Source organism: Vulpes lagopus, chromosome 6 (genome assembly GCF_018345385.1).
Source record: "Vulpes lagopus strain Blue_001 chromosome 6, ASM1834538v1, whole genome shotgun sequence".
In the NCBI taxonomy this organism is placed as follows: domain Eukaryota; kingdom Metazoa; phylum Chordata; class Mammalia; order Carnivora; family Canidae; genus Vulpes; species Vulpes lagopus.
Window position 1 is genome coordinate 91,079,007 of NC_054829.1, and position 24,364 is coordinate 91,103,370.

General features: G+C 35.7%; 1 protein-coding gene across 2 annotated transcripts in view; it reads left to right on the forward strand.

Moving 5' to 3' along the window:
• The first annotated feature begins 23,008 nt into the window (after nt 1–23,008).
• Nucleotides 23,009–24,364, forward strand: part of GRID2 (glutamate ionotropic receptor delta type subunit 2) — a 1,439,737-nt gene continuing 1,438,381 nt past the window's right edge. For both annotated transcript variants that reach the window (XM_041760141.1, XM_041760142.1), the window contains exon 1: nt 23,009–23,568. In XM_041760141.1, the coding sequence (XP_041616075.1) occupies nt 23,481–23,568 (88 nt within the window). In that variant the 5' untranslated portion in view covers nt 23,009–23,480. The remainder of the gene's footprint in view (nt 23,569–24,364) is intronic.

Below are 24,364 nucleotides of genomic sequence, written 5' to 3' on the forward strand. Positions count from 1 at the left end.
ATCCTATGGGGAAAATCTTTAATATTTTACTGTTAATTGCGATAATAGCTATCAGGCTTTTAAAAGCTGCAAACAAAAACACCCCCCCCCCAAAAAGGATATATTGAAATTCTAAAACCCCATATCTCAGAATTTCAGTTTATTTGGAAGTAGGGTCATTTTGGTGCAATTAGTTAGGATGAGGTCATAGTGCAATGGGGTTAGCCTCTAATCCAATATGACTGATTTCCTTATTAACAGACAGCCAGATGAAGACAATCACATTCAGGGTGAACTCTTTGTGATGACAAATGCAGAGATTGGAGTTATGCAATTGCAAGTTAAGGAATATTAAAGATTGCTGACAAACTCCCAGAAACTATAAGAGGCAAAGAAGATTGTCCTTATAAATTGCAGAGGGAGAATGCCCCTGGTGGCTCACTGGTTTTAGACCTCTAGCCTCTAAAACTGTGAAACAATAGATTTCTATTGTTTTAAGACACTCAGTTTGTGATACTTTGTTTTGGCAGCCCAAGGAAACAACAGCACACTCTATCTGATTGAAGAAATTATCTCTTATTCCAGTCTGCTGAATTTTTTAAACCAAAAATAACTGATGCATTTTGCCTAACGCTTTTTTCCTCCAAGCACCAGTCATTTTTTTTTAATTCAAAGTTAGTTCTCAATTAGGGTATGAAAGGATTCAAGTTTGCCAGGTAAAGCTCATGGCCAGGAATGCAGAATGTGCTTCCATACTGGGCCCTCTTCAGTGATATTTACCAAGTCCCTCCTGTGTGAATTCCTTGTAGCAACAACAGTGGTTGAAAAGTACATAAGCTGTCAGCATTATAGAAACCCCAGCAACAACCCCTTTCTTCATATGAGCATACTTATTATGATACTAGTAGTAACCTCTTTTGAAACACTCCAGCAATGCCTTTACCAGTGAAATCCTATCCAGCTTGGCAGCTCTCCTAGTTTGACATTCAAGAGTTTCTTCTCCTTCACTGGTTCAGTTGACACCATCTTGGAGTCCTGAGTGTCTAGTACCTCAAATGCTCTTTTGACAATTACTAATCTGATTGATACAATATTTTTTCTCCATTATTACTTTAATATGGTGAATTATATTGATTGACTTTAAAATCATAAAATAACATGAACATGTAATAGTAATATTTTTACATGTTTGTATCTTACAATTGCTGATATTCTAAAAGGCTTTTATGTGTATGTTCATACAATAAATATTACTTCTTTTTTTAAAGATTTTATTTATTTATTCATGAGAGACACAGAAAGAGAGGCAGAGACACAGGCAGAGGGAGAAGCAGGCTTCCTGCAAGGAGCCTGATGTGGGACTCGATCCCGGATCCCAGGATCATGCCCTGAGCCGAAGGCAGCCACTCAATCACTGAGCCATTCCGGTGTCCCTAAATATTACTTCTAAATTAAATATTTGATGAAACTTACCAGTAAAATCCTATGGGTCTTTAGATAACTTTGTGGAAAGGATTTTAATAATAAATTCCATTTTTATAGTAGTAAACCTTTCAGATTTTATATTTCCTCTTGAGTGAGTTTGTTAAGTTGGTTTTTCAATAAATCTATTTCATGAAAATTTATAAATATATTGATACAAGATATTTGTAATGTATCAGTGATATCTTCTAAAGTCTGCAGAATTGGTCTGGCTAATTTCGATATTTAGGTGATGTCTTTGTGCCTCTGTGAGTGGGTGTCTATGTGTATTTCTGCTTCTTTTTGTCTTAACTATGCCTCATATTTTCCTGTGTCTTTATATGCTTAGAAACTTCTGCTTGTATGCTAGATAATGTGGGTAATAAATTATAAGATTTTGGAGTTAGCACCCTTCCTTAAAACATGTGAATTTTATTTTGAAGACTGTTAAACTTTTGATAGATAATTCTGGATATTATTAAGCTTAGTTCGTGCTGTTCTAAAATGGTTCTAAGTTTTAAAATATGTCCTAGGACTTCCTTCTATTTATACATGATAGTTACCCCCTAAGGCATATCCATTCTGAGGCTTCTATTAAACCTGATTTGCTCTGTATGGTCTGTGTATTTCAGCTATACTGAAATACTACATTTCCCAGCACTACATACCCTGTAATAAGTAATCTCTTATCAGACCATATGAAGATTCAGCCTTCTTTCTAAGGTCCTGTGCTGAAACTCCACATAGACTTGCTGTTCCTCTTCTCTGGTATCCAGCCTTGAAAATTCCAGCACCTTCAGAGTCAGAAGTCCGCATAAAATGAAACCAGAGCAAACTAAGATGTCTGATAGTAAATCAATACCTAAAAAGCAATTATTTATATCAGCTAAGAAAATAAAAATGATAACTTTCATTAATCTATTATTGCATAACAAACCATCTCAATACATGATGGCTCAAAGCAATAATTAGTTATTATTGTTCACATGTTTATGGGTCAGCTGGGCAGCTCTTGTGATCTGGTCCAGGCTCATTTGATTTCATTTGGGTTTTTTATGGCTTTTTGGTCTGCTGGAAAACTGGGAGCTGGACAAGTTCAGACCTTATTCACATGTGTATCGTTGGTTAACTATCAGCTATGATGGCAGGTTCACTTTCCTTATCGAAAAGCCTATCTTATGATTGTTAACATGATGTTGGCCAATTTTCAAAAGAAAGCAGGGTGGTGCAAGGCCTCTTGAGCTTAGTCTCACATCTAGAATAATGTCACTTTTTTTTCTTACATTCTGTGATTAAATCACATCACAAAGCTAGCATAGCTTATACTTCTTAATATGAGGAGTCACAAAGGCACTTTGAAAAAATACGGATATAGGGAAGGGAAAGGGAATTATATAGGGAAGGGAATTATATTTTTAATATTATAAATACCTAACAATCTTCAATCTCTCTTCCAAACTCCTAAATTATAGCATTTTGGGGGGATATAGTTAAAACATTAAGATGATGATTTCTGCTTGTTTTTGGCCATGACAGAGTAACTGGTACTACATGACAGAGTAATGTGCCCTCCCTTGAAAAAAAACTATAAAACTGGTCAAGAATATGAAGCATAGTTTTTCACACATTGACAAATAGGCTAATTGATTGGTTGTCAGCTGTGGCTACAGAATCACTTTTATCATCCAGGAGCCTAGCTCATGCTTGTTAACATCGTAACACTAACCTCCAGGATACCATGAAGATATAATTTCTGCCTTTCCTGAACCAATGTTTATTAAGTTTACTTTTCTTCATTTATTCTATGGATGAATGTGATTTTTGTGCTTTCCATGAAGTCCAAGCTTTCAGGTTGCTCCAGGCAGCAGTACCATGATGTTTTTCTCCTAAAATCCTTGATTCCCGATTTCTACCTAAGTCTGAATATGCATTTCTCAAAGTAGCATTCTAATTAACCGACTGGATTATGTAGAGACTTTCATACTGATTTGATTGCAAGCTCAGTGTAAACAACCACTCTAACTTTTCATCAGTTTTAGCCTTAGAAAAATTGAGAAAGAGAGGAATTTTGTTTGATACTTTTAAGCACCAACATCATGCACGTTACTTTCCCGACCATTTGTGTCTGCATTCCTGCCTCCAGATATTTTTAAATCATTTTCTTAACAACAACAACAAAATCTACTAGTTCTAAATTTTGAAGAGTTGTTTTCAACTGGTCATCACATAATCAAAAACCTAATTCATATTTCTTTTCCTGGGGGTTTGGATTCCATCTTAGTAGAAGATAATTACTTAAGAAAAATGATGCTGAGTTTAGTGAATGTCAGCAGTAGTAATCAGCTGATTAGAGAGCTTCAGGGAGTGGCCTTGAGATGGCAAATGCTTGTCAACTTTGATTCTTCTTACAGTTAACTCTGGCTGTTGAAAAAGAATAAAACCCAAATACATGAAGAGGCATTATTCTGTTACCAATAGGATGGAGAAAATAAATTCTGCTTTTATTTAAGTTATCTGTAGAAATGTTTAAAGAAACGCATGATTCCTCTTCTGTTATGCCCATCTAATAATCTAAGTGGTTTAAATAGTAAGGTTCAAGTTTTGATCATCATATAAGTTATCTCTGACATGAGAAATATTGTATAGGTAAACAATTTTTCACTTTTGTGAATTGCATCAGGATTCAACTTATTCGGATATGTAGAAATATCATTTTATCTCACCAGTAGTGTATTAATGAAGTTTGGAAATGTGTTTTTTATGATATTACTATTGTGTGGATAATATTTTTAGTAATAAATATTGTGTTGCTTTGATTCTTAAAGTTCAGAGTATAAGTGCCTAATAGCAAACTGATACTTTTATAAAATTGAAGGTCATATTTGAGAATACTGAATAGATTCAATTAACATTCTTAATACCTAAAGCAGCAGGGCAGCCCGGGTGCTCAGCAGTTTAGCGCTGCCGTCAGCCCAGGGCGTGATCTTGGGGACCAGGGATCGAGTCCCGTGTCGGGCTCCCTGTAAGGAGCCTGCTTCTCCCTCTGCCTGTGTCTCTGCCTGTCTCTGTGTGTCTCTCATGAATAAATAAATACCTAAAGCTGCAAATAAAAATAATTTTTATAATTAATATTTTAGTACAAATTTCCTTATCAGAGAAAACTTGATCAGTATTTTTCTTTTTCTGTACATATTCATTTGTAATTAATACAGAGCTTTAGCTTGCTAATAAAATAACTCTAACCTTTGTCTTGAATAACCTTAATACAGAAAAATATTTTTATGCTTTAAGAAAATAACTATTGTGACTATACTACCTCAAGATCACAAGAGGATTGCTGTTTTATGAAAATTCAAATACAACATTTATTTTTGTGTGTACATTTTTATTAATTTTTAAATTTCTCTAAAATATTCACATAGTACCCTGACTTTCATTTTCAAAAAAAGAAAAGTAAAAATTCTAAAGACTAATTAAAATTTGAGGTAGGACCAAAGACAGTTCAAAAGAAAAAGGAAGTATAAGAAAAAACAAGATTTTATAGGTGAAGTAAGCAAGTGTGTGTGTGTGTGTGTGTGTGTGTGCTCAAGAGAGAGAGATAGAGAGAGAGAGATGAAGAGATAGTTTGTGTGGATGTAACACTTAGGAATTATCCTATCCCCTTATATGAAGCAGCATAAAAGAAGTGTAACAGAAATTCTGACTTCTGACATAATATTTTATTCCCAAATTCTCCAAATAAAAAAATAAGCACTGCATTTCATAGATTAAAAAATGTAATTAATAATGCTGTCTTAGCTATTCTGTGGGATCCTAATGATCACTCTATACAGAAAGAAGATAAAGACAAGTGGAAACTGTCCAGGTTACATCTAAGGTTTCTTCCCAAAAATATAATAATGAACCCCCTTTCAGACTTTCTTTACCCTACAGCTTTCAGGTAGGAAATATAAATCTCTGATATTTTGTCACTGATTCTTTCACAAATATAATTGGAAAAGCTCTTTCCCTCCTTGGAAACACAGATGATTTAATTTATTTTTAGTATGAAGTAAAAATCTTAATATATGTCTATTTTTCAACAAATATTTAAGTCTTAACATTAATAAAGAGATAAAGTAGTTAAATATCATCAATATTACTCATTTCTTAAGAGAAAATTTTGCAAAACTTTAGAATTTGTTGCCCTAAAGCAAAGCTCTATTTTTTAAAAAAAGTTTTGTGAGCATTCTACTATACTTAAATTGGAAAGATATTTTCTTTGTCCAGATAAGTAACAGCATTTTATTTGTCATTTTTATTTTAGATAGGTAACAGCATTATTATACTGTCTTTATTTTTGGTAATCACACTATATAATTAGGAATTTAATTATTCATCACCTTATTAATAACTTTTAATCGTCTTTTATATTTTAAAAGGTTGATTTTATGACCCAATTGCTATTCTGTACAGACATACTTATTCATTAAATCTATTTTAAAGATTTTTTTTATTTTGCCCTTGTATTTTGAGAAACACCACCTAACAGACTCTTGCTTCACTTGGAAGAGATAGAAGAAAAATATATACCCCATAATAGGGACTCCATTTGTTACATACCGAATTTACTTTGATTATCAATCTCAACTGTGGATACCAATTCTTTGATATATATAGTAACTGATCAAAAATACACTTACAGGGCAGCCCCGGTGGTGCAGGGGTTTAGCTCCGCCTGCAGCCCAGGGCGTGATCCTGGAGACCCAGGATCGAGTCCCACATCAGGCTCCCTGCCTGAAGCCTGCTTCTCCTCTGCCTGTGTCTCTTCCTCTCTCTCTTGCTCTGTCTCTCATGAATCAATAAAAAATAAAATATTTTAAAAAAATACACTTACAGTTATTCCTATAGTTTTTGGTAGCTACTACTCATTGACTTAAATAGATCAGAAGAAATATCAATAATATAACCTAAATAGACATATCTGCAAACATTCGAGAAATATTCCTTCCTTATTGAATAAATACTTCAATTCTAAACCATTTGAGTCAAAATTAAAAAGATTTGAATTTTACTAAAAAAAAACTTTATAAGCACAACACATGTAAAGGACATATTTGGAATATCATGTAAGAGATCATTTTTGGGGGCACCTGGGTGGCTCAGTCAGTTAAGCATCTGCCTTTGGCTTAGGTCATGGTCCTCAGGTCCTGTGATCCAGCCCTGCATCAGGCTCCCCGCTCAGTGGGGAGCCTACTTCTCCCTCTCCCTCTGCCTCTATCCCAGCTTGTGTGCTCACATGCTCTCTCTCTCTCTCAAATAGATGAATTAAATCTTAAAAAAAGATCATTTTTCAATCTGAAAAATGTTTTTTTAGCCCATATTTAAAAGTACATTTAGCTTATTTCATACAAGTTAGTACAAGTGATTAAAATATTTTATTTTATAAGGGCTATGGAGGGGACACCTGGGTGGCTCAGTGGTTGAGTGTCTGCCTTTGGCTCAGGTCATGATCCCGGAGTCCTGGGATCGAATCCCACATCAGGCTCCTTGCAGGGAGACTGCTTCTCTCTTCACCTGTGTCTCTGTCTTGCTCTCTGTCTCTCTAATGAATAGATTTAAAAAAAATAAGGGCTATGGAGACATGTTTCTGAGGGATTTGAAAAAGTTTGTGTGGATATTTAATCATTACCATGGTGGGGAAAGAATTGCTATTTTACTATGTAACAGTATAAAAATAAATTTAATAAGGAAGATATTATTTCATCAGTAACCAAATAATTTATCATGTTAGTTGTCATATCATCAGAACCATGAGTCTTTCTTAACTTCTGATAGAAACACTGTACAAAAAGGAAAATATCTACTGTAACAATACTATTTGTCATGGTCAAATATGGATCCAAATTCTAAGAAGAAGAAATTATGTTTAATGCATCATAGAATATTTCAGCCAGGTTATAACATTTTTACTCATTATACATTTTGATGGGATAGGAGTTTTTCAACTGAAGTGAAACTGCTTAAAAGCATAAAGTTGAACAAAAATTTAAATGGCTACAGTAATGCCTTAGTGAAACTTTATTTTAAAATAAACTTCTTTCTCAATCCTGCAAATCTCCCCTTCTCCTTTCTTAGCCTTTTGTTTCAGGAACCCAATACCACCCTGAAGACATAATGAACAAGGCTGACAGCCAGTACACAATTCCAGTAAAACCAGCTAGATCCTGTATTTCCCTGTAAAATTCTCAGTCCCCTCCTCTGGCTGGGCTTGTAGTTTTGAAGACCTTAGGCTTCTGCGGTCTCCTTTGTCCAGCAAAGCAATAAAGACATTGTTCCACTTTATCCCAGACTCTGTCTCTGCCTTATATTTTGACTTCAAAGCACAGTTTGGTTCTTTTTTTTTTTTTTTAATATAAAGATTTTTTTTAATTTTTATTTATTTATGATAGTCACAGAGAGATAGAGACAGAGGCAGAGGCACAGGCAGAGGGAGAAGCAGGCTCCATGCACCGGGAGCCCGACGTGGGATTCGATCCCCGGTCTCCAGGATCGCGCCCTGGGCCAAAGGCAGGCGCCAAACCGCTGCGCCACCCAGGGATCCCTACAGTTTGGTTCTTGACAACAGAAACCTGAAAAGAACTTAAGCCTACACAACTATGAAGAAAGGAATGCATGATCATAATAGAAAATGTGTATTCACTTGTTAATAATAAGCATATATTAAGACATTTTCAATTTGCCTTTTCGGAAACTCACTAAAGTCTGTATGTGGTCATTGTGAGTAGGGCATAAGTTGTTTAACTCAACACTTACTTCCATAGGCTTGATATCATTGCCCAAGTTTATTATTTCAAAATGAGTGTGGAAGATTGATGATTTTAAGTGAAATACAATTGGAATATCGCTAGCTATTCTTTTTTCTAATGACTCTGGACACTGGTGGTAAATTAAAATAGAAGAAGAAATGTAAAGTATTGTGAAAATACATTAATATATGCAGTAAGGCTGTGATAGTTTTTAGACCTATTTAAATAATGAAAGGTTTTACTAAATGTTTAGTTTCTTTTTGCTATGGAATTACATTGGGGATAATGAGGAGAACAGTAATTTTTTCTATAAAACGTAGATTTTTTGAAAAAATTCAACAGCCTCTATATAGGTGGCTTTCTAGTAAATTAAAAGTAGAAAATTAGGTCATATTAACTAAATATGGAAGTTACATCAAGATTATTGAAGGAAAAAATCAATCAAACTTACATTAGAAACAGTCTAGTTGGTCTAGTTGGAATGCGCCAGTTGCTTGTTGTATTAACTTGGCATTTTATTCATGCTCAAATTTTTGGATATTATAATAAAGAATGAGTTTTACATACTATATTTCATTTTCAAAGTCAAGTTTATTAAGGCATAATTTGCTTGTAGATAAACTCCCCCTTTCTAGGTATACAGTTTGATGAGTTTTTACAAATAAATATAATCCTGTAATCCCCTTGTGATACTGTGATTTATAATAAGAAATATAAATTTGGTCTTACACCCCATTCCTGGCAAAGAGCTCCTAAAACTCTTGGTATTTTCTGTCATAAGAGGAAAGGTTGTTTTGTTATGTTAATGAATAATTTACAGGGCTGATTGCCAGGGGGAACCAACCAAGTGATTTAGAAGGTTAGAACTTTCAGTACCCCCTGAAACTTCAGAGAGGGGAGAGGGGCTGAAGGTTGATTCAGTCACCAACAACCAATGATGTAATTGATGTATTTAATCATGACCCTGTAATGAAGTCTCCATAAAAACCTAAAAGGACAGGGTTCAGAGAACTTCCAGATTGGTGACATATGAAGATTTAGGGAGAGTGGCATGGAAGTTCCAAGACCTTTCCTTTCACCTTGCCCTAGGCATCTTTTCTACCTGGCTGTTAGTGAGTTATATGCCATTGTAATAACCCAGTAACCTAATAAGTAGAATGTTTTCTGATTTCTGTTTGCTACTCAAGAATATTAATCAAACCTCAGGAGGCAGTCTTGGGAATTTCTGATTTATAACCAGTTGGTTAGAAGTACAGGTAACAACCTAGGCTTGAGACTTGCACCTGAAGTGTAATGCACAGGGGTGTGGAGGGCAGTCTTGTAGGACTGAGACCTTAACCTGTGGAATCCAATGCTATCTCCAAGCAGTTAGTATCAAAATTGAATTGGATTTTAGGGGTCCCAGCAGATGTTCTGAGAATTGCTTGTTGGTATGGGGGACCATTCCTCCTATTGGGATTGGTACCAAAACAACTATATCCCATTAATAAAGAACATTTATATCACCCTCAAAAGATTCCTCATGCCCCTTTGTAGATAATCTCTTCCTATCATTTCCAGTCTCTGATCATTCCCAGAAACTTTGATTTCTGTCTTTATAGATTAGTGTTTCCCTGAATATCAATAGATCATACAGGATATAGCCTTCTGTGTCTAGCTTTTTCCCTCTGCATATGCTTTTGAGATTCATCTATACTATTGCATGTATCAAGAATTTGTTTCCCTTTATTGTATGGATGTACAATAGTTTATGTATTCACTGGTTTGGGGATATCTGGGTTGTTTCCAGGTTTGACCAGTTATATGTAATGTAGCTGTACATATTCATATACAGATCTGGTTTTGGACTTGTGCTTTTATTTCTCTTGTATAGCTACTTAGTGAGAATACTATGCCTAATGGAAATTGTATGTTTAACTTTATGAGAAACTGCTAAACTTGCAAAGTAACTGTACCACTCTACTTTCCTACCAGCAATATATAGTATTTTCAATTACTCCACTTCCTTGTCAACATTTTCTTTGCTATCTTCTTCTTTGTTGAAAGTTAGCCTTTCTCATAGTTATATAGAAATATCTAATTATTGTTTTAATTTACATTTCCTTAATAACTAATAATATTGAGCATATTTTAAGTGCTTATTTACCTTTAAGCTCTGTGGCAAAATGTCTCTTTAAATAGTTTGTCCATTTTTTAAATTATGAGAACTTATTTTTTAGAATAGTTTTGGGCTTATAGAAAAATTGAGTAGAAAGTACAGAGAATTCCCATATATTTCTGACTCCATACATATACAGCCTCCTCCATTATCAACACCCATATCCCAGTTTTATGTCGCTGACAAAACATGGACTTATATTGACACATAATAATCACCCAAAGTACATAGTTTATGTTAGTGTTCACCTTTACTGTTGTACTTTCTATGGGAAAAATGTACAATGGCATTTATCAGCTATTATAGTGTCATACAGAGTTTCATTGTCCTAAAAGTCCACTGGGCTCCCTTATTCATCTGCCCCTCCCATGGAAACCCTAGCAAATACTGACATTTTGCTGTTTCCATAGTTTCCTCTTTTCCAGACTGTCATATAGTTGGGATCATATAGTTTGTAGCCTTCTCAGGTTGATTTCTTTTATTAGCAATACACATTTAAGTTTCTTCTAAGTCTTTTCATGACTTGATGACTCATTCTTTGTAGCAATAAATAATATTCCAGTACCTAGATATTCAACAGTTTATCCATTCACCTACTAAGGGACAGCTTAGGGAGTGTTCTCTCTTCTTCTGTATCCTGAAAGATTTGTGAGAATTTTGTCTTATTTCCTAAATCTTTGATATAATTCATGATTTGTTCCTGGGGTTTTCTTTGTGGAAAGGTTAATTATGAATTCAGTCTCTGTAACAGAAATAATCTACAGAGATTAGCAGATACTTGAGTGAGTTTTCAAAATTTGTTTCTTTTAAGGAATTTGTCCATTGCATATATTTCCAAATTAAATTTATTGACATAAACCTTAAAAAATAACATTCTTTTTATTTTCCTTTAAATGTCTATTGGATCATTAGTAATTCCCCTCTTAGATTCTGAAAATTTGTAATGTGTGCCTTTGTTTTTTTCTTTATTAACATGATTAGAGGATTATCAATTTTATTGATTTTTTTTGCATAGAATCAGCTTTTAGTTTCATTGATTTCCTTTTATTTTTTAAAATTACAATGATTTCATCCTTGTTTTATTTAAATTATTCCCTTCTTTCTGTTTGCTATGGTTTTATTTTGCTCTTTTTTCCTAGTATTTTAAGATAAAAGCTTAGATTATTTATTTAATGTCATTCTGCCATTCTCACTTTTTTAATGCTCTGTCTGCATAGGTAGTGCTTTAGTTTCGCCCCACAAATTTTGATATCTTGTATATTCATTTTTATTCAATTGAAATATTTTGTCATCTATTTTCTTTGATTCATAAGCTGTCCAGAAGTTTTTTAATTTTCAAATATATTAAAATTTCCAAATATTATTATTTCATTGATTTTTACCATAGTTCGTATGAAGTTTGCTTCATAACATAGAAAACTTTCTGCCTTGATGAATCTTCCTTGGGCACTTGACAAGAATGTGTATTTTGCAGTTTCTGAATGGAATGTTTTAAATGTCAGTTAAGTCAGTTTGGTTGAGGGTGATGTCAGGTATATGTTCTTACTGATTTCTGTTTACTGCTTCTGTTGATTATGGAGAAAGCTGTGTTGAATTCTACAACTGTAATTATGGATTTCTGTTTCTCTTTTTTTCTATCAGTTTTTGTTTCATGTATTTTGAAGTCATATTGGCAGATTTGTACAAATTTACATTTGTTGTGTCACCTGAAAGAATAAACTCTTTGTTATCATGTAAAGTTACTTATCACTGATTTATAGTCCTTATTCTTAAGTCTATGTTTTCTGATATTAATATAACCACTTCAGCTTTCTTTTGATTAATGCTTTATGTTATATATTTTTCTATATTTTTCTTTTAATCTATCTAGACATATTCAAAGTCTGTTTCCTATAGACAGTAGCATGTAGTAAAACTTGCTTTCTTATCCAATCTACAATTTCAACATTTTGTTTAAGCATTTATATTTAATTTGGTCATTATGTTTTATCAATTTTCATTTATCCATAATTTAATCATTGTGTTTTATAAATTATGTTTAATGTAATTATTGATATGATGGAATTCTAATTTTACCAATTTTTCTCTTTGTCTTTTTGGTTCATTGCTCCCTTTTTCTCCTGGTTTCCTACCTTTTGTAGCTTAAATAATTATTTTTTTATTATTATGGTTTATCTCCAATTTTAGCTTATTAGTTTTCTCTTTTTTAAAATTGCTTTAATGATTGCTATTTCATTTACAATATCACATTTAATTTATCACAGTATAACTTTAAAAATATTGTATATTATGCTTTCATTTCCACCCTTCTATCTTTTGTGCAATGTTGGTCATACATTTTACTTCTACATTGGTCATGAATTTTACAATAACTTGCTATCATTTCAATTAACTATTGAAATAGTCAATTGTCTTTAAAGAGATTACAAAGGAGAAAAATGTAACATTTATATTTACTTCATTTTACTATTTCTGGTGCTTTTCTTTCTTTCTATAAATCAAATTTCGATTTGTATCATACATAATTATCCTAATGATCTACTTTTAGGATTTCTTGTAATGGAGATCTTTTACTTAATTTTTTAAAAAAAGATTTGTTTATTTTAAAGACAGAGTGCATGCATGCATATACAAGTGGGGGAGGGGCAATGAGAGAATTTTCATGTAGAATCCTCGCTGAGCATTGAGCCCAAAGTGGGGTTTGATGTCATGACCTGAGCAAGAACAAAGAGTTTGATACTTAACAGACTGAGCCACCCAGGTGCTCCTCTTATATGGAAATAGATTGTAGTTGCTTCTGTTTGTCTGAAGTCTTTATTTCATCTATACTTTTGAAAGACTTTGCTGGGCTAAATGCTTTAATTGATTAATTCTTTTTTTTTTTAAATACTTTTCAGATGTTACTCCGTTATCTTCTCACTTGGATAATTTTTGATGGGAAGGATACCTTAATTCTTTATTCCTTTGCATGCAGTGTTTCCTTTCTGCTCTGTTTGCTTTCAAGATTGGCTCTGTATTTTTTTTTCAGGAGTTTAATTATGTTTAGGTCCTTTTTGTTTGTGCTTTTACTTTTTAAATACGCAGCTTGGAATTCTCTGAGATTTTATTATCTTTGGTTTATTGTCTTTCATTATATTTGGAAATTTATCCTTTATTATCTTTTCTAGTATTACTTCCTCCTCTTTCTATTTATTTTCCTCTATATATCAAAGCACACATGGTAGACTATTTGATATTGTCCCATAGCTCCTAGATACTCTCTCAGTTTTTTTTCTCTTTATGTTTCATTTAGAATATTTTGTATCAAACTACTTTTAAATTCGCAAATTTCTTCCTCAGATATGTTAAGATTATCATAGTAATTCTTCATCTTAGATATCATGGGTTTTGCGGGGAGTGAGTGAGATTTTAGTTCACTCATTTTATTAGTTTCCATCTTTCTGTTGAAATTCCTCATCTACTCCATATGTGTTCTTCTACTATACATCCTTTAACACATTAAATTGTAGTCATTGTAATTACAAAGTCCCTGAAGGATAGTTTCAACATTTGTGTAATTACTCAACCTGCTTTGTTGGACAATGGCTTTTTTCTTTCTTGCTATTTTGTCTTTGAGCACTGTCATTTGAAGAACAGTAGAGAGAGGTGAAGGGTATTTATAGCTAGAAATGAATACAACTCTTCTATTACAATGGTAGTGAATAATACAATTCGGTTTGGGTTTTGTTATTGATATTGTTGTCCTTTGAATTTCTTCAGTGGTGGGGTGTATGAACTATGTGATTAGGGTGGGCCTGTGGTGCTAGAAGGTTTTCTGAGTTTTTCTGCTTTACTCTCAGTTTTTAGAAACTCTGGCACAACAGTCAAATAGCAGGTCTCTCTCCACACTCCTTTCTCTTTACTAGTGGTAGCCTTCTATTGCTTATTAGTTAATGCTAGGTTCATGGTGAGAGTAGGGAGTGAATTTGTGCTTCTTCTTGTGTAAGCCTGGCCTTAGACAATACCTGTGTGCCTGAGCATCAGGAAGGGGGCTTTGTTATTATTCTTGACCTTCTCATCTCAATGACAGCATATTCAGACTTCTATCTGGAGGTTCTGAAATAGGAGAGATACTTTTGCTCCTTCTTACTCCCAGAAATAAGACATCTCTGCTTTACACAGACACAGGATTGTGACCCATAAAGGGTTTTTTTTTTTTTTTTTTTGGTCCCTCCCACAGGGTCATACAATCCTGATCTATCATCCCAGAAGCAGTCATCTTTTCTCAGTTCTTGGTGTCAAGAAGGAGAATTTATTGGCACTTCCCAGAAGTTGAGTTCTGCTTCTAAAGAACTATTAAATCTTTGCCTGGTCCCCAGTCACAAGACAGTCTTCTGCCCTTCCCTCAGCAGCTTAAGGCAAATGAGAAAGGTCCAAGGGAGTAGGCTACATTTTGAAATTGTCCCACCTTCCTCCAGGCCTGTTACAATTACATGGTAGATCTGGTGTCCTGCTCTGTTCTCATTCTTTCCCATGAGCACCCTAAGCAGACTCATAAAGAGTTTGGGGGAGTGCAAATGCTCCTTGTGTCTTGACTTGGAGTTATTTTAAACTCTAATGCTATCCCACATTCAACCTTTAGGAATGTATTAATTTTTTTTGCTAATTTTCTTTCTTTGGCAGCCAGTTCTTTCTCTGTGCTCTGTGACAGTGAAGCAGTTTTGTGTCCTGTCTCCTGTTAGAGGTGCTTGCCAGTCTTTTGAACTTAGTTTACTTTTGTCTCACCACCTCAGCTCGCTGATGGGTCAAGGAAAGTTATATTTTTATAGATCATACAGTATTTTCTTATTGTCAGGATCAGAGTAATGTTCTCCCTAAGAAGAAATGGAAAACTATAAAACATTTTTATTTTTATTTTTATTTTTTAACTAGGCTCCACACCTAGTGTGCAACCCAACACAGGGCTTGAACTCATGACCCTGAAATTAAGAGTTAGACAGCTTACCAACTGAGCCACCCAGAAGCCCCCAAAGCATTTTTAAAAGAAAACATATTTATAGTTGGGTGATATATTTTCCTTCATCATTGAAGGTCAAAAAGATACAAGAAATTCCTATTACAGGACAAAACAGGATCTTTCCCCAGATATGACATACCAACCTGCTGATTTTCAATTTGGCTAGTATAGGCAACTGCAGATAGAAGAGAAAACAACAACAACAACAACAACAACAAAAAGAAATAGAAAATGGATTGCAATAATGTAACAAATGTTGCTCTTTCTACATATAAAAAAGGATATTGATGCTTATATAAATTTGGGATATTTTGGATTAATAATTTGTGCCCTAGAGGGCATGTTTTTAATATGTCAATGTACACTATGGATTTTTTAGAGAGGAAAAGTCTATATAGCATTTTGCAATCTGATGTGGCCACCAAATCTTGTATTTTTTTTTTAACAGAACAAAGCAAAATATTCCACAGAGCACAATGTAAGAAATGCTGGTTTAGATATTTCTAACAGCATAGAAATTTTAAAACATTTTAATATTGTCTCATTTTTACAACTTTGATGTTGTCGTGTCTAGTATTTTACAGTTCGACTGTATCTTGATGAAACTTTTAAAATGTGATAAAGCAGCAAAATGTAAAAAAAGGTAGGAAACAAAGCACTTATAATATGATTAATTTTATGTTGCCCAACTTTAGATAAATTCTATGAGATCTAACACAAACTTTAGGGGTTCTTTTCCTCCCTGAATTCTTTTTCGTCATATAAAGCATACTGCAAATAAATCAAGTTAAATTTGGGCAGAGATTCCTATTCGGGCTTTTGTTGCCGAGATAATTTTTATTGTCATCTTCCAAAGAACTCTTTCAAAACACCTTCTGTCTTTTCTACATCAGATAATCCTTATCTGTGTTGTAAACAATGAGACTGATAAATAGGTGAAATGATTTTATGAACAGACCACTTTGATACCTCAGTAATCTATTTATTTTGGAATGTGCCAAGATGGTATTGACTTATACTGCATGAGTAATATTCTACAATATATTTTTTAATTTACTCTTTCATTCACTCACTAGTTAATTCATTTACTCATAATTATTTGGACTTAAGTTTACCATCAATTTGCAGGACCAGTGAGGGATAAGGAATTAATTTATTTGGATCTATACTGATTATATATCTTCTTATCAACTAAGAAGTGGACTTAAATGTTTGTAGAGTTTCATTACTACTTTGAAAACTCTAAAGCCAATAAGCATGTGTATGTGTGTGTAGATGATTGAGTGTTAACAGAGTTTTTGTTTTTCCTTTTAACTTTTTCCCATGATATCTGCTGCTACAAAAACAATATTTTAAACTAAAATGTATAGATTATTTTGCAGCATATTGCACACAGAGGTGCACTTTGATCTTTGTTACATATTTGCCTAGAGAAATATGTTTCGAAACAAAAAGTTAATTTCAGAATTAAATGGTTAGCCATGGGAAGATAACAATATCTTATTCTTAAAGGTCAAATGATAATTGATATTCACTGTAGTTTGTATCATGCATTTCTTTGTACTTTTGACCTATTTATTAGAACTTTGCCTGAAGTGGTATGCCACACCTGGAGAATTAATCATAAATTAGTAGAAAATTTCAATATTCCATGGCCAAGTGCAATTCTAGAATATAAGATATATAAAATAAATTTTTCTCTTTAGGAAAAGAAAATAATTAAATTGAATTTTGTTTTGAAACTTTAGTATTTAATCCAGTATTTGAGTCACATAATATCACAATATCATTATCATAAGATTGAGAGGCATATTACTAAAGATTGTTCTACTGATATTTAAACCTTAAGTTAGTGGTGAAATCAGTGAAGATGGGAGTAAAGCAGATATAAAAATATAATAATATTTATTATTTCTATGTGTAAGTTTTAGAAGAAAAATTCAGAAAATTAACTTACCTGAAAAATTACTTAAAATATCAGGTTTCTTAAATGTAGTCATTTCACTAACATGGGTTAATAATACCTTAGTAAACTGTTAAGTATTGAGACATTCAAAAAGTAAGCTGATCAAATCTACATCAAGCATGGCTGCCATCTTGTGGGGACAGGATATAATGTAGTGAGGGGCCAATCTCAAAATAAAGTGCACCTGTTGGGTTACCTCTCTCCACCTTTGCTTGATTTTAATTAATATTCTACTTAAAATTCCACATCAACACCAGACAGAAGAGATAAGAAATCTAAACTAAAAGAGGTGCCCTGTTATATATAACTAATTTTTGCTCTTAAAAGTTCAGGGTGATATAAGTGATGGGGAATAAAGCGTACACTTAATCATGATGAGCACTGAGTAATGTGTAGAATTGTCGAATCACTATATTGCACACCTGAAACTAATATAAAACTATATGTTAACTATACTGGAATTAAAAATTAAAAACAATAAAAATTTTAATATCATGGCTAGTGTATGGATAGTGGAAAAATTTTGAAATCCAAAGTTTCGACTTAAATTAACTTTAATAATAGATAAGTTTGGTAAACTTCTAATATTAACGCAAAAAAAAAAAAAACCCTTATCAACAATCTATTTGCAGAATTTGGTTGGGATGTATATCTCATCGAACAAGAAGAAAACATGATATTGCCCTGACAGGGAAGACTTCCGGATTTAGGGAAAGTGTTGAAAGAGAGGAAGGGATTAAGAATTTAATGTGGAAGGAAGGAAAGAAGGAAGGAAAGAAGGTGGGAAGGATCACTTGTTATTAAGGATAAGATTTGCACTAGTCTCACAGAAACATAGTTTGACAGAGAAGAAAGTGGTAGGCCACTGCAAGGTTGACCCTTCTCCTCCCCACAAAAAGGAACATGGAATAACCAATGTGAATATGTTACATTAAATATGTGATTTAATGATTTTCTTGAGGCATATTTAAAAGTCAAAAGATGTGTTTTCTAGGTTTGAATCTTTCAACAGTTATCAGTACAATGTCTGTGATTCAACTTTCTGTTTTTTTCTAGAAAATCAAGCATTGAATAAGAAAGGACCTAAAGTCCCATTGATCTTTGAACTTCTTTGATCTGCTAAGTATAAAAGTTGCCATTTCAGCCGCTCAAACAAAATTTGGCCTTAACTTCTCCAACTGAACGTCTCAATTATAAATTTATAGCCATAATTTGTTTTGCCTGCATATGCAGGTAGTCAGTCATTGCCAGCTCATAGTTTTCCTTTCATATTCATATTAATTAAACTTGCAATATACTTAGAATCATTTGTGCGGCTAATCGTATTTGTAATACTAATGATAAAATTGTAGCAAATTAGAAAAAAATGATGAAAATGCATTATATTTTTTTCTCTGATATTCTTTTTAAAGCTGTTTTTACCCTAATTTTTAAGTAAGCTGTCCCATAAATTTACAGTTTTATACCAAAACAAAATACATCTCTTGAGTCACTGAGTATTACTGAAGTTTTTAAAAACTGACTTATGTATGTTGAATTACTACCATTGGGACATTCAGTGAGCGCCTGATTTTTAAAGTTTGGACACTGGTATTCTTAGTATTTGTTTAATGTGAAAATGAAAGAATTATATATTATAGGGATTTCCAGTATACTGCTTTCTTTACACACAGTACATGGTACATGATTAAAGGAGCCTGCATATCCCCTCCAAAAATGCAAATTAATGGTCCTCCCAAATTCTGTTCTTCCATAGAACTAACCATAGTTTTTACATCTTAAAGCTGCTTAGATTATCTATCACTTCTTTAAATTGTGGTAGTTTCTCTTACTTACAGTGGGTGTATTTGAAGCCACAGTGGATGCCTGAAACCATGGCTAGTACTGAACCTTATATATCCTAGGTTTATTGCTATACATGCATACCTATGATAAAGCTTAGTGGATAAATTAGGCACAGTGTGAGATTAGCAACAGGAATAATAAAATAGAACTAATATAACAAACTACTGTAATGAAAGGTATATGAATAGGGTCTCTCCCTCTCTCTCTCAAAATACCTTACTGTACTGTACTCACCCTTTTACTAATGATGACATAGTGTGATAAGATGCCTATGTGATGAGAGGAGGTGATGTGAATGACATTAACATTGTGACAAAGCACAAGGCTGCCGTTGATCTTTTGATGTTACAAAAGGATGATCATAAGCTTCCAGACCATGATTACCGTGGGTAATTGAAACTGTGGAAAGTAAAACTATGGATAAGGGGGTATTATCATATAACACAACTCATGCCTGAACTGAATCAACAGTCTCCACATACAGTAAATTCATGACTCATGGTTCTTTTACATTTTTATTCCAAAAATTAATCATTGGTATAACATTTTCGTGATTGGAAGCTTTTTTTCACACGCACAAAAATACTTTAGAATGCCAAAGTTTTGAATTTCAGTGCATCAAGCCAGATGTATCAGCCATTTCCATATGGTGATACTTGAATTAAAGCTAAGTAGCCTTAATTAGACTAATAGATAGCCTTCATAAAAAGCTTATATGGAAGTGCAACCACTGAATTTCTTATTTTTTCCCTCTGGAATTTTACATCTAACTTACACATTAAAGAACTTTGTGTCTGGCTAACTTAAGTAAACTAATTTCGTATCCATTTAATTGTATCACAATATGAAATTTTCTAAATAGGAAATATGATTAATACATAATTTTAAAAATGTGTTTAAACTCATATTTCATACAAAAACCACTAATTAGGACTATTTGGTATAGAAATTATTTCAACAGTTAAAAGATTGATTGATATTCTAAAATTTAAATTCTATAAGCCACTGTTGCTTTATTTCTGCATTAACTTTGTGTTACTTTTAGAAAGCTACATCTCATGGTACTATCATCTCTTCTGAATGTCAAGAGTGTGCATTTTGATGCCTTTATGGTTTTTGTGATGTGTCATGCAGACTCTTGTAAATGTTTGAATATTGTAACAGTAGTTCTGAAGCATGGCTACACATTACAGTCCCACTCAGAAAGTTTAAAACGCATTGGTTAGATGCCAAACCCCAGAGATTTTGATTCGATTAGCCTGAAGTGACATTTTTGAAAAGCTTTCCAGGTTATTCCAAAATGAAGCTACCTCTGAGAATCAATAAATGGGAGGATTTGGGAAATAATGAAAATGTTTTGTTCATAATACCCTTGAACAGATTTCCGAGATAGAAGATGATATGAATTGACTATATTTAGCTGTCTCCATGAATGGCATTTATTAAGCCAGGACTGAGCCAGCTAATGTTTTGAATGTTTTGAAGTCCCTCCTAGTTCTCTGATTCTAACATTTTATAGTGTTCTTTCCACGTTAATGGTTATTTCACAATTTTTTTCTTCATAGAGCACATAGTGACTCATCAGATTTTTAAACACCCTTGTGCATAATATAATAGAAGCAAGCTATGGAGAGGTACATCCACCATTCTTTAAAAAAAAAAAAACAACTCATTATCTGTAACAACAAAATATGATCCATGAAATCACAACAGAACTCTGTAAGAAGTAAAATGACATCAATAACATTAATATAATCAAATTGAGTACATTTATACTAAGGGGAAAAATAAAAGAATGATCAAAATTGAGACAAATTAATCAGTGATGGCTTCTTGGAAGCACTGATTTATGCCAGATTCAGAAGGAAATGATGAAATCCAAGTCAACAAAGGGGCTCTATGTAAAATGCTGCAGTGAACAAAACATGAATAAACTATGGTCCTCACTCTCCCGGCATGGACCATCAAATTCAGAAGTAGTCCCATCTAATTCTAATATAAAGGTAGCGTGTGCTGTGAGATCACAGAAGAAGGATGGATTTATTCCATATTAAAGGACTAGACATTATTTCATGGTCAAAATTGGAACTAAGCCTTGAAGAGGCAGAAGAAAAAGTGGTTGGGAGGATGGATAGATACCTTCCAAGAGAATTATTGACTTAGGTAACAAGATGGTATCCCATTTTCTGGAATGTACAGGGAAAAAAAGTACACAAGATGAATGCAAGAAGGCATTTCACAGAAGTGAGAATGTACAACTATGTTTGGAGACATACTAGCCCAATATACCAGGCTAGAAAGTATCGAGTAAGAAGAAAAGAGGTTTACCAAATTATGTAGGTAAGGGAGGGCTCTGAAAGGCTGTTTAAAGAATTTGACATCCACACATCTCAAATAGCAACTTTTCCAAAGGAGTCCAATTATAACTGAAATAACGTCAGGCCTGTTAATATCTGGCCTCAACTAGTTACTTGGTTGTGTAAAGAAACCTCCAGTCTGAAGTGGGGTTAGACTGGGTATCAGATGATCATTGTAAGATAGGAAGTCACTCACAATTGTCAGGACTATATTTCAAGGATTGAGCGTGCCCCAAATCCTTCCATTCTGGGACTGGGAGGCTGTCATTCAATACTTTTTCAGCTCTTTTCATGGAGAAGCAATCGTCTTCCTCATTCTGAATTTATATACATAGGTCCTTTGTCAATGTACTCAATGTAATACTTGGATCAAATGTTTCACTGAAGCATGTATTTTACTTAATTACTACATTTTTAAAAATTTCAAGTTCTTCATCCGTTACCCTGATTGCCTAAAAATACTCTGGAGAGAGAGAGAAAGAGAGAGAAAAAAAATCACCGTATAAAAAATAATTAGCACGTCCTCTCCTTTTTATAACTTTATAATTGAAATCTCATTAAGAGCTTTCTAGGTCTCTTTTTCCCTTAGTGACCAGGTGTCCCTAATTTGTTTTTATCCACTGTGACTAATTCCAGGCAAAGACTAGAAAAAAAGTCTAATACCTGTTGGAGAATAGCACTAGCAAGGTTAAATAAGTGGGGTGGCTGTTTCAGGTTGCCTTCCACCTCCTACAAAACCAAACCAAAGCAAACCAACACAGAAAGCTTCAACGTGTTTTTTTTTCTCCGGGAGTCCTGCCTTTTCCTCAGTCCCAGCTGAAGATTCCAAGGGAAATGAGAGCACTATTTTGTTTCTCCCTTGTATTGCAGATAGGGGGAGGAGGTGGTTATTAGAGAGAGGCTCTTCCTCTCCCGGTTCCCCGTCTCCGCCTGCCAGCCCCGCTCCCTCGCGGGCTCGCTCTTCTCCTGGGCGATCCATTTCTAAGCAACGTGGGGCTAGTGCTGAAGCTGCCAGGCTCGCTCCCCGCTCGCTTCCTGCATCCCGCCGGGCGAACCGCTCCTCGAGCCTCCCGCGGCCCGCGGCCGCTCCCTCCTCCGCCGCCCGGCCCCGCGGCTCGCGCCCGGCGCAACTCCCCCGCCGCCGCGCCCCAGCGAACCGGCTCCCCGGGCCCGCCTCGCCGAGCTCCGCTCCCCGCCTCGCGCAGAAAAGGCATTTTCTCTGCATTACTATCTGCATTACCTTGAAGTTCACTTTTACTACCCCTCTTGGAGAGGGCTTTTCTCCCTTCCCTGTTGGAATCTGGCTGCTCCGCCTGGAACCTCCTAATCTTTCCTTTGCACTTAGATTTTATTTTGGCAGCGAGGACAAGTGATTCTCTGCGGGCCGTTGGGGCGGGGGCGGGGGGCGCTTTTTTGTTTTTTTTTTTTTTTTTTGGTTGGGGGAGGAGGAGGGGAACATCCGGCGTGGTGGTGGCGGTGGGGGGGCGGGGGGTCTGTTGGAAGTTGCGGCGGAGCTGGGACTGGAGACCCGCGGCCCCCGCGCAGCGATGGGGATGGTCTGAGCTCCAGCCCCTGCCCCTGCCCGAGAGCAGCCGAGGCTGGTTACATTTTTGAAAGCCAAACTGCAAACAACTCTGGCGATGCCAAAATTCCCCTCCAAGTGACACGGCTCTGCGAAGGAGGTTTCCTCAGGCTGGGCTCTCGCACTCGCTCTGCCATCATCAGCGACGATTAAAGGCTTTGCTCTTGGCGATAGGAATTTTGACCAAAAAAAAAAAAAAAAAAAAGAAAGAAAGAAGAAAGAAAAAAATAGAAAAAGCTGCGCTAAAGTCTATCGTGACCTCAAACTCTTCGGGCTGGTTTTAAAAAAAAATATATATATATATATTGAAAGAGAAACCATCCTAAAAGAGATTCAGCGTACGAGGAGATGGAAGTTTTCCCCTTGCTCTTGGTTTTGTCCATCTGGTGGTCTCGAACCTGGGACTCGGCGAAGGCGGATTCAATCATTCACATCGGTAAGGAAGGGCAGGTGTTGCCTGTGGGTACCTGGGACGCTGGGGTTCGCGGTGCCTCCCTTGCCTGCCCCTCCGCCCTCCGTGTGGCTTCTTGGCGCCGGCTTCGGCTCGTTGCCCCTTGTCGCTAACCCCCCTCTTACTTGCTCAGTCCCCCGGCAGGACGCGGATGCTCGAACCTCCACTTGGGCCGTTGTTTCGCGGTGGACCGCGCCGCGTGCTGGGTGCTCGGGGGTCTCGAGTTTCCCCCAGTCGTGCGTGTGTGCGGGGCAGGTGCGGAGGGAGGTGGGCTGAAGTGTGAGCGGAGAGGAGTTTCATCGACTCTACCTTCCATATTCTTTCCCGGATGTACATTTGCTCTATTAAAAAAAATGATATAAATATATATATATGCATGTATGTATGTATCTTCAGGGGAGAGAAGAGGTGTCACCTGTGAGGCGAAAACCGGGGTGAGAGGTGGGGGGAGCTGCCTTCGGATCGAACAGGTGGTTTTGCAACGTGAGCGGGCTGCGTTAGCCGCAGCGCTGCGCGGTGGTGACGGGGCGCTGGCGGCGCCCCCAGCCTGCTCTCCCTGTCGCCGTCCTCGCGGCCTTGCGGGACTCGCGCGGAGCGGCCGCGACCGGGGCGGGAGGGGCTGGCGGCGGAGCAGCCGAGGACCCGAGCCGCGCGCCTCGCGGCTTCGCACACTCGCCCCCCGGCCTGGCTCGGCGGCGACGCTGGCCCCGGGGCGCACGGGAAGCGCGGGGCGCGCGGGCCGCGCTCGTGGGCTGCCCTGCAGACACCCGCCTCGCCGCCG